Source organism: Bactrocera tryoni, unplaced genomic scaffold (genome assembly GCF_016617805.1).
Source record: "Bactrocera tryoni isolate S06 unplaced genomic scaffold, CSIRO_BtryS06_freeze2 scaffold_25, whole genome shotgun sequence".
Classification (NCBI taxonomy): Eukaryota; Metazoa; Arthropoda; class Insecta; order Diptera; family Tephritidae; genus Bactrocera; species Bactrocera tryoni.
In genome coordinates this window covers 13,529,509-13,545,817 of record NW_024395977.1, presented here as the reverse complement: position 1 = coordinate 13,545,817, position 16,309 = coordinate 13,529,509, and the positions used below count along the sequence as shown (strand labels likewise).

Genomic DNA, 16,309 nt, shown 5'->3' with positions numbered 1-16,309 from the left:
GTAATGTCACATTATATTGTTACTTGAGCAAAAGTCAACTTATTTAGCAAACAAAAAAACTTGAAATTTCATGGTATAGTATAATTATATTCTGCGATAACAATTACTCTGTATTTGAAAATAATGTGATTTTCCATTCATAAAAGTGTAATAAAACAGTAAGTTAATAGCCAAACAAAAAAGTCAATAACAAATACAGTATAATTCAATATAATAAAAAAAAAATTTTGTTTCCAAAGTATACCATACAAAAAATGACGATGAAAAGATTCCATATGAGAAGAACATTCCATTCTTATTATCTTCAGGAAAAAACAATTGTTGTTCAGTCGATTGATAGCCCATCGTGCGTCACCGTAAAATTCAGACCGGAAGAAAGGGAATACCAGGATGTAGAGCGAATTCTGAATTGCCGATTAGCAAATATCAAGCCAAGTAATGGGAAATACTGTTCCCGAGAAGCTATCAAATATTTTGAAGAAATTGCTTTGAACGAATCTTTCACTATGAAAATAATGAAACAAATAGACGAAATCTTTTTCATAAATTTAGACGATTATGAATTAAGGATGAGGATTGACCAAGATATTGTTGATAAAGGATATGCAGTTCATGAGAATGCTTTCGTACGATATTATCCATTTACTCCATAAAATTGTTATAACGCTAACATTGAGAAGCGTACATAAATATGAATAATAAGAAAATTGTCATAGCGATTCAATAAAAAATTCAACAAAGTAATACTCTTCAAACATTGAAAGTATTTATTCTTCAGTTTCCTCTTATTTTTACATAAGCGTATATAATAAATTGTAAATCTCAAAAATTCGAGTTCTAATCTAAAACATTTTGATAAACAACGTTCTTAGTTTTACTGTCCGGTGCATGAATGAATAAACGATGTGCAGTACCGACTCTCGAACATGCAACATATAATTGTCCATGTGAAAAACACGATTCTTTCAAATTTACTCCGCATATTTGAAATGTTTGTCCTTTGTTTATAGTCATGCAAATGATAAACGCACCGGAAATTGCAGACGTTTGAAATCGAATGGCATGTCTGTTGGAATCATTGGAATACGTGGTATAAGCACATTTCGCTTTGCCATTGAGTGCAGTTGCTTCAATCAAATTTGGTATTAGCTTCTTTATTGCCAGTCGTGTACCATTACACATTTTTGGAGGATTGATATTCCGTAGTAATATGAAAGGGTGAACCAACCTTAAAAATGGAATCAATAATATATTTCATTGAACCTCCTTACAGATTTATATTCTGTAATGATTAAAGTAATGAACAAACCCTTAAATTCAAATGATGTGGCGGTGTACCAGGTGGTTCCAATGAATTCAGAAATTCAATTGGATAATTCACAGCTTCATCTTCATCCATAACGCTGTCAATGGCTTTATAAGTTATGACTTCACCTGGCTATTTGCCAATATTGAACGTTCTGCTAACCAATCATGGCTTCTGTGATTCTGAATGATATTTGGGAAAACGCATTCGACCAATTCTTCTTTTGTTTGCAAAATTGTACAAAAATTTTCGGGCAAGGTGATCATTCCATTAGTATTGTCGATTTACATTTTTCCATTTTCGATATCCAACAATTGTTCCGAAAACTGATATGCAGATGAATCGTCTTGTAATAGGACACGCATATTGCCATTCCACGTAAATTTTTTCACAAATCTCCAGAGAGCAGAAGATTTCAGGCATGCATTTATTTCATCGGCAGGAGTTGACCGAGGAAGAAATTGGCAACGTTTGTCGAAAATCACCTGATAACAATATCAAGGCACCACCAAACAGCTGTTGATTTCCGCATAAATTGTACACTCATCCCACAGAAACAGCTTGCAAAATTGTTTGATATACATAGTTTTGTTGATCATTTAATTTGTCAATATTTGATTGCACAAATTCAATCAATTCGTCACAATTGAATTGTTGTTCACGTTGCAATTCTTGATCCATCAAATCATGCATCGGACGATCAGGTGAAATCATATATAACTGTGGTAATGCTTTATGCGCAATTTTGAGACACATATCTTCAATGATTATTAATGCTTCATTGTACATTTCCAAGGTAATCATCAAATCTGGATTATTTGACGTACGACACATCCGAATCAAAATATCTTCCGTCATGTAATCTTGATATTTGTTCTATAATTCCAGTGGATTCGACGGCATGCATGTTGATATTATAATCGAGAAAAGCAGTCTTATTTGTTGTGGTAAAGATGAAACACATGCATCTTGAAGCGTCGATTCCCAATGTGAATCGTTTTCCAACAAATGCAGTGGGTGACATGCCTCGCGATAAGTCTCACATAAATGACCGTCAACTATTTTCAAATATTCGAACGACCTCGCTCCTTGAACGTTCATCAATAGCAATCGCAAATAAAACATTCCGCGTTGTTGGGATGAATCGTATACATTCTCACCAAAGCATCTGTTGAATATATACCTAGGTGACCATACACTGCTGTACCCTGTTTACGTCGTTGGAATTCTTTTGATGATGTATTCCATATGTAATACTGAGGTACATCAGTATATAGCAAACTTCTGGCAAATGTATCAGTTTCACAAAGTCGAAAAAAAGCAGTTAAAGTAGTCGCTAGTGGTTGTGCTGCTCTCTGCTCTATATTTTCAGTAGTAAAATAAACACGTTGACCATTTTCAAGATGCACGGCTAGATGAACAACAACAGGATGTCTTTCGGGCAATGGAAACGCAAATATTCGCCAAATTGCTTCATTGCTGCTAACGTATCGTCCCATTTGATATCGGGTAATTTCATCGTTCCTATTGTCAGCATCAGGTACTTCAAATACAGCCATATCACATCCTTTATTCACATACTTGCAAATGTATTTGATTGACTTGACGGAATTACAATACTCAACGTTAATGTGAGACTGAAATATTTTAGACAGAAGTTGTGAATATGGCACAACCCAGCGATTATCGACGATGATTTCTTGATGACGAATGTTCATCATTACTGATTGACTGTTATCTTCAGTAGACCGTCGTCGCTACAACGGGTTTCCATCATTGCCTGTTATTGTGTCGGAAGTCAATGCTCTGAGATAACGCTTTGAGCTTTTGCCATCAATCATGCATGGTGAATTTATATTTAGTACGCCATATGGGCCATGAATCATATGTTTTGTGACAACTTCAAATAATTCTTGATCAATTGTTTGATCTGGTATCTCGGCTGATATGATATTATCAATTTCATCTGGTGTGATTTTACGAACCAACCATATCAATATCACCAATATGTGCGTGCGGCAATCCTCTCTTTTGCCATTCGATTGAATACATATAACACCGCACTTCTCCAAATACGCGCAATTTCTGCAATTACATCCATCAGCGCTTTTAATTTTTTGCCGAAAAACACGTGCATTTTATATCGTGACGATTTGTTGTGATTGACCGTCAAACAAATTATTTTGAATATCGCTCCACTTCGGATTACATGTGAATGTAATAAATAAATCTGGTCGGCCGTATTTTCTCACGTATGACATCACATCTTGAGCATATTCGTGCATATGGCGAGGACTTCCAATATAAGATGCTGGTAATATCGTCAGATGTCCAATATCATTCAAATTCCCATCATTTGTTATTGCATCACGCAAATGTATGTATTCTTCTGATCGCAATTTACTTTGATTGAACCGGATGTAATTGAGACGTTCAGTCTCAATTTTCGCATACATGTCCACAATGTATTGATGAAACAGTTTTCCACATCTCAAATGTAATTTCAACTTTCTTCGCTAATCATTAATCTGTATGAATAATAATTCATGGCGCTGACCTTCCTTTGAGCATCAAGACCTGTAAAAAATACGTTTCAAAATGTATTTAGAAGTTTTCAATTCAAAATCGAAATCTTTTATTTAAACGAAATATTTATGAGCACGATATGTATTATGTACCTGTGCTTGGATTAATCATTGGGATACTATATCCATCATGGCCATTCCAGTGCAATGTAGGGTACTTTAATGCATCGTAACAACGATGAAGCTCCGAAACACGTTGTAATTGTTCATTTCTACGGTGAAGAATAATATCTCGAGATTGAAAATGATCGCCAACAATCACAATGGCCACTTCATCAATGGTTGGTGCATTGAATCTTCTTGAATGCTCTCCAGTTGGAGTTTTATCGGCTCTTATAACGATTCTGTGATTATCAGATGGCAACCGATCCATAGCAGTTTTGAACAATTGGACTAATTCATTGTGCTGATGAAATAAATCTTGTAGTTCGCAAAGAATTTCTCTTTTTGTGTGAGAACCAATTGTGCAGCGTTGATTTAATTCACGATTTTTATCTCCGATGAAATATATTTGTAAAAATTGATGGTTAGCGTCAGGGCGGTAACAATGAACCCGCTAGGTGATAAATTTGACCTTCGATCTGTAATATGTATGCAATGTTATAGGAATAAATTTTTCCCTATTCATTGAAAAAACCATCAAATATTCCATGCAATCACCTTAAATGTCGGCATAAATTGATCTCTTATAATTTTTGTAGCGCCGAAAGAAGTCATTTGAAAAGACGAATTGTACTCTTGTATATGATTTAAAAAATGTTTCGATTCTGGTGATGTCTCAAAAATTAATGATTGCAATGGTTCAGGAGGCGGCTCAAATTCCGGCAATTTTACTTTCCCGTTAGCTCAACACATTCCAGCCGTTTCACCCGAGAATTTAGCCGCTTCACAATGTGGGGATATAACATCCATCATTCCAATATATCCATGTACATTATAGTCGATTGAAGGGTCGTAATCAAATGCAGCACGGAACATATCTTCCAAAACACGACGTCGTATTCACGTACGTCTTGCTGGATTTCTTGCATGCTGAGCTTCTTCAAATCTATTTCGGGGACGTCGCACTGCATTTTGTGATACTTTTTGTGACAACACGACCCGAGCATTTCGAGTACGTCGACCTATGTTTGATTTTGGACATGCCGGCATTTTCTTTAAAATAATTTCTTATATGATCACTTCGTTTGAAACACACATAAAGTTTTCACTGAAGAATTTTCAATAATTATTCTTTTAAAGAGCCGGAATAAAAAAGCAAGCGACCGAAATTGAACGATTCAAATAATTTACAAATCAAAATATTGAAAAACAAAACAAAAAGGAATTGTATGAAAAGTCACTTTTTGGAAATTACCAATTTTTCGACTTTTCCTTATGAAAAGTATATGGCTTTTTAATATCTAACCCTTTCCAGATCCACAGCAAACAACTTCTGATTTCATGAAGATTGGTTCCGCCGTTCTCGAACGTTAGCGTTACTAACAAACAAACAATCATTTTTACTTACATATGTTAATATGTATGTATGTACATATGTATATTAGACCTGTCCTTAAAATTCAAAATGTATTTTATGTTTACAGAATGGGTTATTTTTTTTCCTTTTTATGTAAAAATGTTTAAAAAAAAAATTTGGGGACAATCGGATGATGGGAAGACGGCGCGGAAACGTTTTAAAATTAAAAATTGCCTTCCTTTAGGAAAAAACAAGTTTTATGTATTCAGGTATCAATTTTTCTTTTAGTGTATTATTTTTCTCCAATTTTTTGCATTATATTAACTTAAAACTACTACTTAAAGGAAATATTTTTATTCATATCAATTTATTTAATACATCTAGAAATATTAAAACTTTTAAATTAATTCCGATTTTTTATAGGACTTATATTTTTTTGTATTCTTCAACAACTTGAAGGAGGAACTGTTTTTCTTCTTCTTTATTTGTAAGAATAGTATTGAAATCCTTTGTAAATTTAATACCTCTTTCCGTTGTATCATTAGTAACAAGCAATTTGTGGCATATTGTGCGACCATTTTGGAATTCCTCGTTTGTTTCCCAAGACTCTGGATCCAAATACAAAAAGTTGGTTGATTAACTTGTACTTCATAAAAAATGTTAAAGTTCTTTTTGGATACAAATTCGCTTAAATCCGAATTGCCTAAGTCACTTAATTTTTTTATTTTGCGATTGTTTTGTAGTTTAATAGTTGGCTCTTCTGATTTTAAATTTTTTACCATTTTTTTCTTAACATCTACAGAAACATTGAAATCAAAGAAAGCCATTGCGACGTTTTCCTCTGACAAATACCACATGTGTTGTTGCATTTTTCTCAGCAATTCCGAAGAAATACTTGGGTTCACTTTTTCATAATTAATACATTCTTTTACAAAGTTTAAATCATGCAGGGAGAGGTAATTGCATTAGAGCATTTGTACCAAGCTTTTATATATAAACGTACTAAAAAAACGCAAATGTGACTTAAACCTTTTAATTCAGCTTTACTCAAGTGAAATTGATCACGAAAAAGAAATATTTTCAAGGAATATATCCCCTTTGACATCCAACGTGCATGTACATAAGTACTAGACGTAAAAATTCTTCGTAGTCAGCACGAACAAAAGTTTTTTGTAATTGTGAATGACAAAATTGTTTGATGTCATTGCAGATGCCATCACTTATATGAGATTTTATATCTTCACAGTCGAGCCCACTCTTAAATGATGAAGTGTCAATATTTGGCCAGGCTTTGGCAAATCTCTCGAAAATTGAGACTTCGGGTGCTTGAGTCACTTTCAAATGCAGGTCAAATACACTACGTAAGTATATTTCTAGAATGTGGTGACGGCATGGTAACGTCAACAAATTTCTTCCTAACATGCGTTGCAATTGAGCGCATGCTCCATACGTTGGACCAGTATTAGTGGACGTGGTGTCAAAAGACATGCCTTCTACGCGATCTAAAATATTCCATTTACTAAGTGTATCACAAACGGCTGTAGCTATATTTTCACCAGTGGCAGATATAAGTTTTGGAGCGCCTAGAAATTTGGATTCGCCATTATAACTAACAAGCACTGCAATTCGCTCAACTTTTATTTTTCCAATTAGATCTGGCAATACTTTACCATCCCAGTGGACGACCATTGCTTGTGTATCACTTAGCTAGAATAGAATATTATTAGTATTTAAATAACCTATACGTATATTTTCAATCATGGTATACTTTGTCAATAAAACTCTCTTGAATCCTCTGTGTTTCTTTTCTGCGATGCTCTTCCCTCAGTCTATGTAGAGTAGAACGATTGACTACCAAGTCGCTAGTGCAATGGCCCAATGCTTCTGCAGTCGCCATCAGAATGTGCATCGCCTTTCCATCGCTTACTTTGGCGCTATCAAGTGCTGAAAGCAATCGCGGTGTGATAAAATGTTTTCTTCCCCTGTTAATACAAGGTGAAGCAGTTTGTTTTGTATTTTTTTTCACATTGGTTTCCGCTACTTCAGGCTCACTGTCACCAATATCTTCTTCATAGTCCATACCAAAATCGTCTTCGAGTTCGACTACACAATATCATTTTAAAATTGACCATTACCACTATAAATTACAAAAATAAATTTCATTTGATAAACTTACGATTCACTTCCGACATTTGTTGATGTTTCCTTTTTCTAGACATTTCTTTCTCAATGCGGTGATCTGCTCTGTTTTGTCGCCGATACAATACCATGTCAACACCGGCCATGCTACCAGGGCGACCTTTTTGCCTTTGTAGAATCAAAAATTCCTTGTCTTCGCTAATACGCATGTTTTGTAAGGCATCTCTATGAGCAATGTCAAACAAGTTATCCAATTCTGCAGAAAAGTCTTCAACAATTTTTTTCTGAGCATCAGATCTCTTATTTGGTACGGTTTTTTGAATCTTCTGCCATAATTTGTACAGAGATTCTAATTTATAGACACACCTAGCTACATCTTTTGTCGGAATTCGAGCTTGTTGCCAAAATATTAATACAGCATTTATTGTTAATTTTGCACTTTCTCTCAATTGCCGATACACAAATCTAATGTTATAAAATAGTAATTGCAGTATTTGTTTGTTCGATGGTAGTTTAGCACCTGTTATCTGATGAGAAATTCTTCCAATTAGTTCAATATTCACAACTTGTTCAGAACGTTGTCGTGTTTGTATACATATGTAATGTACTCGCAGTTGCTGGTAATTCACTCATTTCTTTTTTTTTATTAAATAATCACAATTTCGCACAAATTAACACATCTGATTTCAAATGCCAAACAACTGAGAGTGACAATTATTGAAAAAAGAACGCAGTCCATTTACTGTTTTATTTCGCTGCCCAAAAATACCGCTACCAAAGTCTGCAGTCGTTCGTTTTTTATTTTTGCAAATATTGCTGGTTCATGTTGCAAAAATAAAGCAATCGACAGTTACGACGATGGTGCGATAAAAAAAATACTATTTACCGTTTTTTCACTCGAAATAAGAACAAAATATTCTTAAAATTATTCTTTATATCGTGCTAGTTGAGACATATTAAAGCATACATATTCATTTAATAAATACACTAAAAGAAATTGATACTTGAATACATAAAACTTGTTTTTTTCCTATAGGAAGGCAATTTTTAATTTTAAAACATTTCCGCGCCGTCTTCCCATCATCCGATTGTCCCCAAATTTTTTTTTAAACATTTTTACATAAAAAGGAAAGAAATTAGCCCATTCTGTTAACTTAACCCTTAAATGCCCAAGGCCTCAGATTTTTGTAAAAAATTTATATGTTATGTAAAAATATATGTGGAACGTGGTTTCTTCGACGATTTTATGAAAAAAATTACTTTCGGAGAAATTTTTTTAAAAATAATGGTTGTATCCTTAAAGATACACTGGGCGTTCCCTTCATTTTTTACTTCAATACCCAAATGAGCTAAACTTTGTATTCAAACGATTAAAATGCGGCTTATATTGCAAGGAAAGTAATTTATTAAAAAAGTATTCATATTTCATAAATGTTCGTATAAAATGATATAAAATTTGGTGCATAACTTACTAAACAAAAGTGTTTTGGAAATTTTTTTTTTATATAGTCGTTTTACATTAATACACTTATGTATTGGTAAAGAAAACTTATTATATCTTAAAAATGGTGATAATTATAAAAGCAATTTTTTTCTGATGTCATACATAAATTTGCTTTACATTTAGAACAAAACATTTTTGCTTGTCCCGAACAATTTGGATACTTACATCTGCTTTTTTCCCCCATTGTAGTCCAGTGATCCGTCATGTCCAATCGGCTGTCTTCTGATAAAGCTACAGAAGAATTCGGTTTCCTATTTTTTTTCCTCTTAAAACGGCTGGAGGTTAGGACGCCCACGTTTAGGGGCTTCAAAAGATTTGAAAATAAATAGGGAATCCGCGACTTCTAACTTAAAATCAAAAAGACGCTTTTCTTTATATCCGAGGCGATTCTTATTAATTCGTTTGTACGGAATCCATGCATTATCATCTAGTAAGTGATAAAACATTCTGTTGGTCCATTTACGACTTTTCATCGTGATTTTATGACGACCCATACAGCTGTCAAGTAAATCTACGCCGCCCATATGACGATTGTACTCTTTAATTATTTCCGGGCAGGAAATCATTTTGAATGTATTGTCCTTTTTGTCGTACCGTTTTATGGAGGAAGATGTTGCAGGTAAATCTTCGTTTTGACCAATCATCAAGATTGGTTTCATACCGATGTAAGTTGAAACAAGATTAACAATCTTATTGTCCTTCCATGACAATGATGTCACATCGACGCCGTAAATTGAAGCAACGTATTCGCGGCTGGTTCCACGCTCATATTTAGACATTACTTTCTCATTTGGAAGTTTGCAGTTTTTAATCCGATTGCGATGAATAGTCCCAAATGAAAGTATACCTTGAGATCGTAAATATACTAACAACGGCACAGTTGTATAGTAGTTATCAAAATAAACGATATGATTTTGATAACGAGGAACCTCACGAAAAAGTCCAACAACAATATTTGCAGATGACTTCAAATCTGGTTCGCCCTGGAGTAATATGTTAGGTCCTCCGGAAAAAATTTCAAACTTATAAGCAAAGCCGGTGGAGTCACATAAGACATATAATTTAAACCCCTATTTCTTTGGCTTGTTAGGCAAATATTGCTTCATGTAATTTTTCATTTTTGAAGAACACATTTGTTCATCAACGCACAATCGGTCTAACTTAGGTATGCTACCGAATGTTCTGTTTAGGGTATCAATCAATGGTCTAATGAGATATAGTCTATCGCGGTTTGGATCGTCTCGAGATGGAGCATTTTCTTTTTCATTAAAGTGGATGAATTGCCGTATTTTTTCAAATCGGTTCCTAGTCATCGTTGTTTGTATTATTGGAACACAATGGTTGCCATTTTCAGACCAATAATCTCTTGTACTAGGGAGATTGAAGTAAGACATATAAAATAAGATACCAATAAATTTTCGTAAATCGAATAAATCAAAATTAAAAGCTTCATTAAGTTCGGAGTAAATTTTAGTTTGCTCAACTATTTTGAGCTCCAAAGATTCTGGAAATAGGAATGACCAAACCTGAAAAGGAGTTTGCAAAGCCTTCAAATTATCGGATATGCTACTATCGCCTCTAAAGCTAATTTCAGCATTGGTATATTGAATATTTCCTGTTTTCCATATTACCCTGTCAAATTCAGAAGACTTCGGATCCACAGACAAGTTTTTGAATAATGAAGGAAATAAATTTGAGGAAACCCGCATGGCGTTATGTTCATCTGACCCTGCGGAAGTCCCGGCTTCTCTAGCAATCCCTATATTATCGTCATCATTTATCATGTTCACAAAGGAATCATGTTCCTAAATCTATTTCATCCTCAAAATGGTCATCAACAACGGCAACATTGTGAATTGATGCGTCTGCATTTTGTGTTTTTAGTAAATCATCAGAGTCACTCTCGAAATCATCAATACTCTCATAACCAATCTCTTCACACAATATAGCACACACGTCAGCATTGGACATTTTGATTCCATCAACTATTATATAATCGGCCATTATAAAATTGATTAGAAAAATATATATCTTACGTGCACGAACTTTAACGCCTTGTCTCATCAGCGTTCTTAACTCAAATGATGTTATAAATGCAATTAGCGTGCTTTTGCATTTCAAATACATATGAGCGTTTATCAAATAAAAAGTGTGCGGCAATGCCCAGTGTATCTTTAAAGATACAACCATTATATTCACTCGTATTCAGCAGGGAAGCGAAAAATAAAATCAAGTAAAAATATATCGTTAAAAAATTCTCTTCGGAACCAGTATAAAAATTTTCGGGTCTAGAATGCAAATAGTTCTGGAGATTTTACATTACAAAAGCGATAATTTATTTAATTTAACAAAAATAGTTTTTTTTTACTTTGCTTATCAAATTTGCCTTCAGTTGCTACAAATTTAGTAGAAGTATTACCCTTTATGAAGTGTGTATATTTTCTTCATGCAGTGACATGTGTATTAATGTTTTTAGATCATTAATATTGAAAATTGGTGATATTTAATGGTTGTATCTTTAAAGATACAGTGGGCATTTAAGGGTTAAAACACTATTTCAAAAATCTCCATATAACATAGAACACCTCTAATGTATATACATACAAAATAAAACGTTTGTATGGGAAAAAGAAAAGAGCTGTTTTTTAAGGTTTTCCGGCAACTTTCGTAATTTTTTCTTACATAAGAACCTTCTCCTAATAATAAAAAATACAACAAAAAAAAAATCAGCCAAATCGGTTCAGCCGTTTATGAGTGATGAAATTACAAAGAAAGTGGCATTGATTTTTATATATTACATATATAGATATTGCGTTTTGTTTGTTATGAATTCATTTGGGTCCTTCGCCCATAATCTCCTGCATTAGCTCTGTGTTGTTATTTTTATACTTATTATTTTTGAACTGCCGATATCAGACCACTATATCATATAGCTGCCATACAAATTGAACGATCGGAATCAAGTTCTTGTATGGAAAACTTCCTCATTTGACGATATATCTTCACGAAATTTAGTATGAGTTAATGTTCATTGAAGCAACGCAATATCGGAAGAAAATGTTCAGATCGGCTTACTATAGCATGTAGTTGCCATACAAACTGAACGATCGGAATCAAATTCTTGTAGGGAAAGCTTTCACATTTGACCATGTATCTTCACAAAAGTTGGCATAGGTTATTTTCTAAGGCTGTAATGTAGTCTCCGAAGCAATTGTTCAGATCGGATTACTATAGCATATAGCTTCCAGACAAACTGGACACATTGTTACTAAGAGAAATGCACCTGTGAAGGGTTTATTAGCTTCGGTGCAGCCGAAGTTAACGTTTTTTCCGGTTTTTACATATTTCTTTCTTTTTTTGAAGAAATAAAGTTTTCATATGATTTTTACATGAATTTTGAATGCTTATGATTTGAAATAAAATTTTGGTATTTATGAATTGTATTGACTTTTAAACTTTGATAAACCACATTTTTTGGTTTCTATTCCGGTTCGGCGCATGCAGATTGCGAAACATAATAACGACAGATCCAACTTTGAGACGCAAATGATGCGGTGGCATACCAAGCCTCTACAAATAATTTAGAAATTCCACTGAATAACTCACGGCGTCGTCTTTATTGTCAAGACGATCGGAATTTGACTTTGAATCTTCCAGTTTAAGTCAACAACATCGGTATTTTTGGCAGTTAACATTGCGCGTGCTCTTAAGGAATCATAGTTTCGATAATTTGGCAATTGTTCGGATAATTGATAAACGGCGAATGGAATTGATATCAAACCATCGGAAGTATCAACCGGAATGGAGCCATTTCCAATTTTTAGCGAAGACGATGTAAAATGTTTCACTGTCTGTACTGTATTCTCTGAGTTGGAATATACTCTTCAGTCATTCTCCAAATTAACTGCGAGACGCACGACAGTCGAAAAACGTTAATGAATTGCAAAAGTAAATATCCTACAAGCGCTTTATTACAGTTCACGTATCGACCATTTGATACTTACTGGTCTGGTACTGGTTGCTTCCTTCTCACAAACGTATTTTATCGAATACACCAAACTAAAATACTCAACATTAATATGAGGTTTGAATGTGAATTAGACAATAGTGGTGAATATACTTGTAGTACGATCCATGAGCTGTCAACTTCGGTATTCATTCTTCTTAATTGAATGCTGAATGTTCTGCCATTGTTGTCTGGTGAGCGACGCCGATAGAGTGGATATCCATCATTTCTAGTTTGTGTTTCCGAAAGAAAAGCACGTGGATAGTGTTTCGTGCATTTATTGTCCGCAAGGCCCATGAACCATATTGGTTTTCATCACTTCGTATAATACTGGATCTTTCTCTGCAACAAGAATTTCCGCAGAAATGATTTCATCAATTTGATCTGGTTTAACCACCATCCAAAGAAGAATGTGTACGAGCGACAAACCTCTCTTTTGCCACTCAACAGAGTACATCTAGCATCCAACAGCACCATCAAATATCATAAGTGTTGTTTGAAAAGACGTGCTATGATCGTGACGATCGATTGCTGATTGACCGCGATCCATAATTCCGCACGTATGTCATCGCATCCTGGGAGTGCTTCTTGCCTTGCCTTGCCTTGGGCTGTCATACGTTGCTCGCAAAAAGAACGCCGTCCGATATAAGGGCGACCTCTTCGTTGCTTCGTAACAAATTTCAATCTACAATTGATCTTTGCGTGAAACACACATACATATGTAAAGTTTTCAGTGAATAATTTTCAATAATTTTTCTTTTGAATAGCCGGAACAAAAAAGGCAAGCAACCGAAATTGAACGATTCAAATAATTTACAAATCAAAATATTGAAAAACAAAACAAACAAAAATTTAAAAAAACTTTGTATGGAAAAGAGTTACTTTTTGGAACTATCCAATTTTCCGACTTTTCTTAATGAAAAGTAGAAAGTACATTTATTTTTAAAGCATCACCGATCCACAACGAACAACCTCTGAAAATTTCGTCACGATTGGTGCAGCCGTTCTCTTAGCGTTACTAACAAATAAACATTCGTTCGTTTGTAAGGGAAAAACAAAAGGGCAGTTTTTAGGGGTATCCCGGAAACTATTTGAAATTTTCTTGCCGTAAAAACCATCCTTGAGCCTCAAAGAACATTTAGAAAAAGGAATTGACCCAATTGGCACAGGGGAACGCAGTAGCAAGGGGGGCGTGGCCCCGCCCTATAACAAGTTTAATGTGCATAGCTCCTTAACTGCTTAAGCTACAACAAAAAAAATCGCTGAGTGCGAATACTACCAAAACTTCTACTAATGGTGTGAAAACGATGGAAAATCCCGAAAAATCTATTTAACGGTACTGTTAAAATTACTAAAAGCGCGATAAATCAATAACTAATTACGTCAGGGACGTAAAATTTTGCCGCCGGGGTGGTATGAGAAAGTCCGATGGGAGCCGGTGTAAAAATTGACGATGGTCGTGGCACCGCCCACTTTTTTGTGAAATTCCATGCCTCGGAATCTACTGACCGATTTAACGTTGTGAAAATGAGCGAAATCGGACAATAACCACGCTTACCTCCCATATAGAAAAATTTTAAATTCAAGAAGCAATTAATATAACGGGATTAAACTTTGCACGATTAATTATGCTGTTTACGATAAGGTGGTTATCGGGTTATATGGTTATGAGATTAAGTAAACAACAACAAAATGCGGTATGACAAAATAACCAACTTGGACCAACCTAGGCCCTTGTTTACAGATTATGTGGTTGTTTGCTTATTTTCAGTGTTAGAAAGTCGTTGGAGTTTTACTAAATGGCAGCACAAAAAATAAATAAAACTAAGCGAATGGCATTTCCATTTTGATTTTCTTATTGTAAAATCTGCTATTAACAGCTGTTTTTTGTTTACTATCAGCAAATTAAAACCGAAATAAAAAGTATCAAAAAACATCACAAAGCATCAAAAAATAGGAGATGAGCGAATTGGCATTTGCTGACGCGCAGCATTTGTAAAAATCTCAATCGTCAAAGCAACACACAACATTTTCTCGCCAATGAATAGATTTCGGAACATGGAGTTCATCTCCCCGTCTACTACAGATGATTAAAGTTATATCCTCTAGCAGTTCTTCTAATACTTCATCCATTGCATTGTGACACTGTTCAGGGCGCAAGATGTCTGCAAATTTTTTGAACCCTTAAAATTCGGTTTATTTAATAAGCACAGACCTTTAATAAAGTCCATTTCCTGAATAGCAGAACTTATTTTAAATTCAATTATTTTGCTTTTTTAACTTTGTTTAGGCATTTTATAAGTAGGAATATCATTGAACTAAAATTGTAAACCATGAACAGCAAAATATGCAAATAACCATACATTGGATGTCCACGAGGTTATTTTTAATCTAATAATCACATAACCCGATAACCACCTTACCGTGAACAGCCTAAATGTTTTTAGTGTGTGCCACCTTATGACAAAGAAATTCAAATCCAATAAAAACTGTTTACGCCCCTAGGCACGGAATATTTAGACCCCGGTACCTATAGTTGCCTGTTGTTAGAAATTATCGGACCATGGTATGTCTGTATGTCAAAAATGAGTTGAATCGGACCAATACTTACTTTAGTCCCCATATATCTAATATAAAGGTAATAGAGCTTCCAGGTGACTTCGTATCGCATATATCGGCTAATATGTGAGTTATCTTAATGAAAATGAGCTAGTGTGTTGTACTCATAACAGAGTATCTTTGCAGAGAACGTATAATATAGAGAAGGTTCACGGTGCTGCCAATTTTACGATATTTAATTTTTTGGAGGGGTACTCTTTTCTATTAGCGGATTTCACCACTACTCAACAGGAGGGTCAAAAATAGCAGAATTGAGCATTTTCAGTGATAAATGAGAAAAATTATGCTAATTTCAATGTTTAGAAATGTACGCTTACAGATTCGCATATTTACAATGAGCAAGCGACTATGTATACATGTATGTATGTGCAATTTGACCTATTTAATGATAATTCCATTAAATCTGTTGGAATTTATAATAAAGTCATATTTTCATTATTACTTAAATAAATATACATACATGTATAGTATGTTGGGCATTAGAGGTTTTGATAACATTTTGAAGACTAAGCCGACGCACATATTCCCATACGGATCTAATTATATATACATATAAACAGATTTTTAAAAACCATACCCGTAATGATAAAATTTTTTTTTGATTAAATCTTAAAAGTCATATACATATACATTAGGGTGTGCCATTTTGAGGCAACCTTTTTTTTTAACTGAAAAACAGGCTGAAAACTTT

General features: G+C 34.2%; 1 protein-coding gene across 1 annotated transcript; it reads right to left on the bottom strand.

The window, feature by feature from the left end:
• Positions 1-3,876: 3,876 nt before the first annotated feature.
• On the bottom strand, positions 3,877-9,772 carry LOC120780749. Its single transcript, XM_040113005.1, has 6 exons — positions 9,588-9,772; positions 7,527-7,714; positions 7,119-7,453; positions 6,907-7,057; positions 6,801-6,852; positions 3,877-3,883 (listed from the first exon to the last, which is right to left on the bottom strand). The coding sequence occupies exons 1-6, from the start codon at positions 9,770-9,772 to the stop codon at positions 3,877-3,879; spliced, it is 918 nt and encodes a 305-aa protein (XP_039968939.1).
• Positions 9,773-16,309: the final 6,537 nt, after the last annotated feature.

Bases quoted from the DNA above. Each gene is read 5' to 3' on its own strand.
- LOC120780749 (XM_040113005.1), bottom strand. From the start codon at position 9,772: ATGTCTAAATATGAGCGTGGAACCAGCCGCGAATACGTTGCTTCAATT. The intron at 7,715-9,587 runs GTACGACAAAAA...CATTGCTCATAG, and splicing joins ACATCTTCCTCCATAAAACG to AGATGCCTTACAAAACATGC. The intron at 7,454-7,526 runs GTAAGTTTATCA...GATATTGTGTAG, and splicing joins ACAAATGTCGGAAGTGAATC to TCGAACTCGAAGACGATTTT.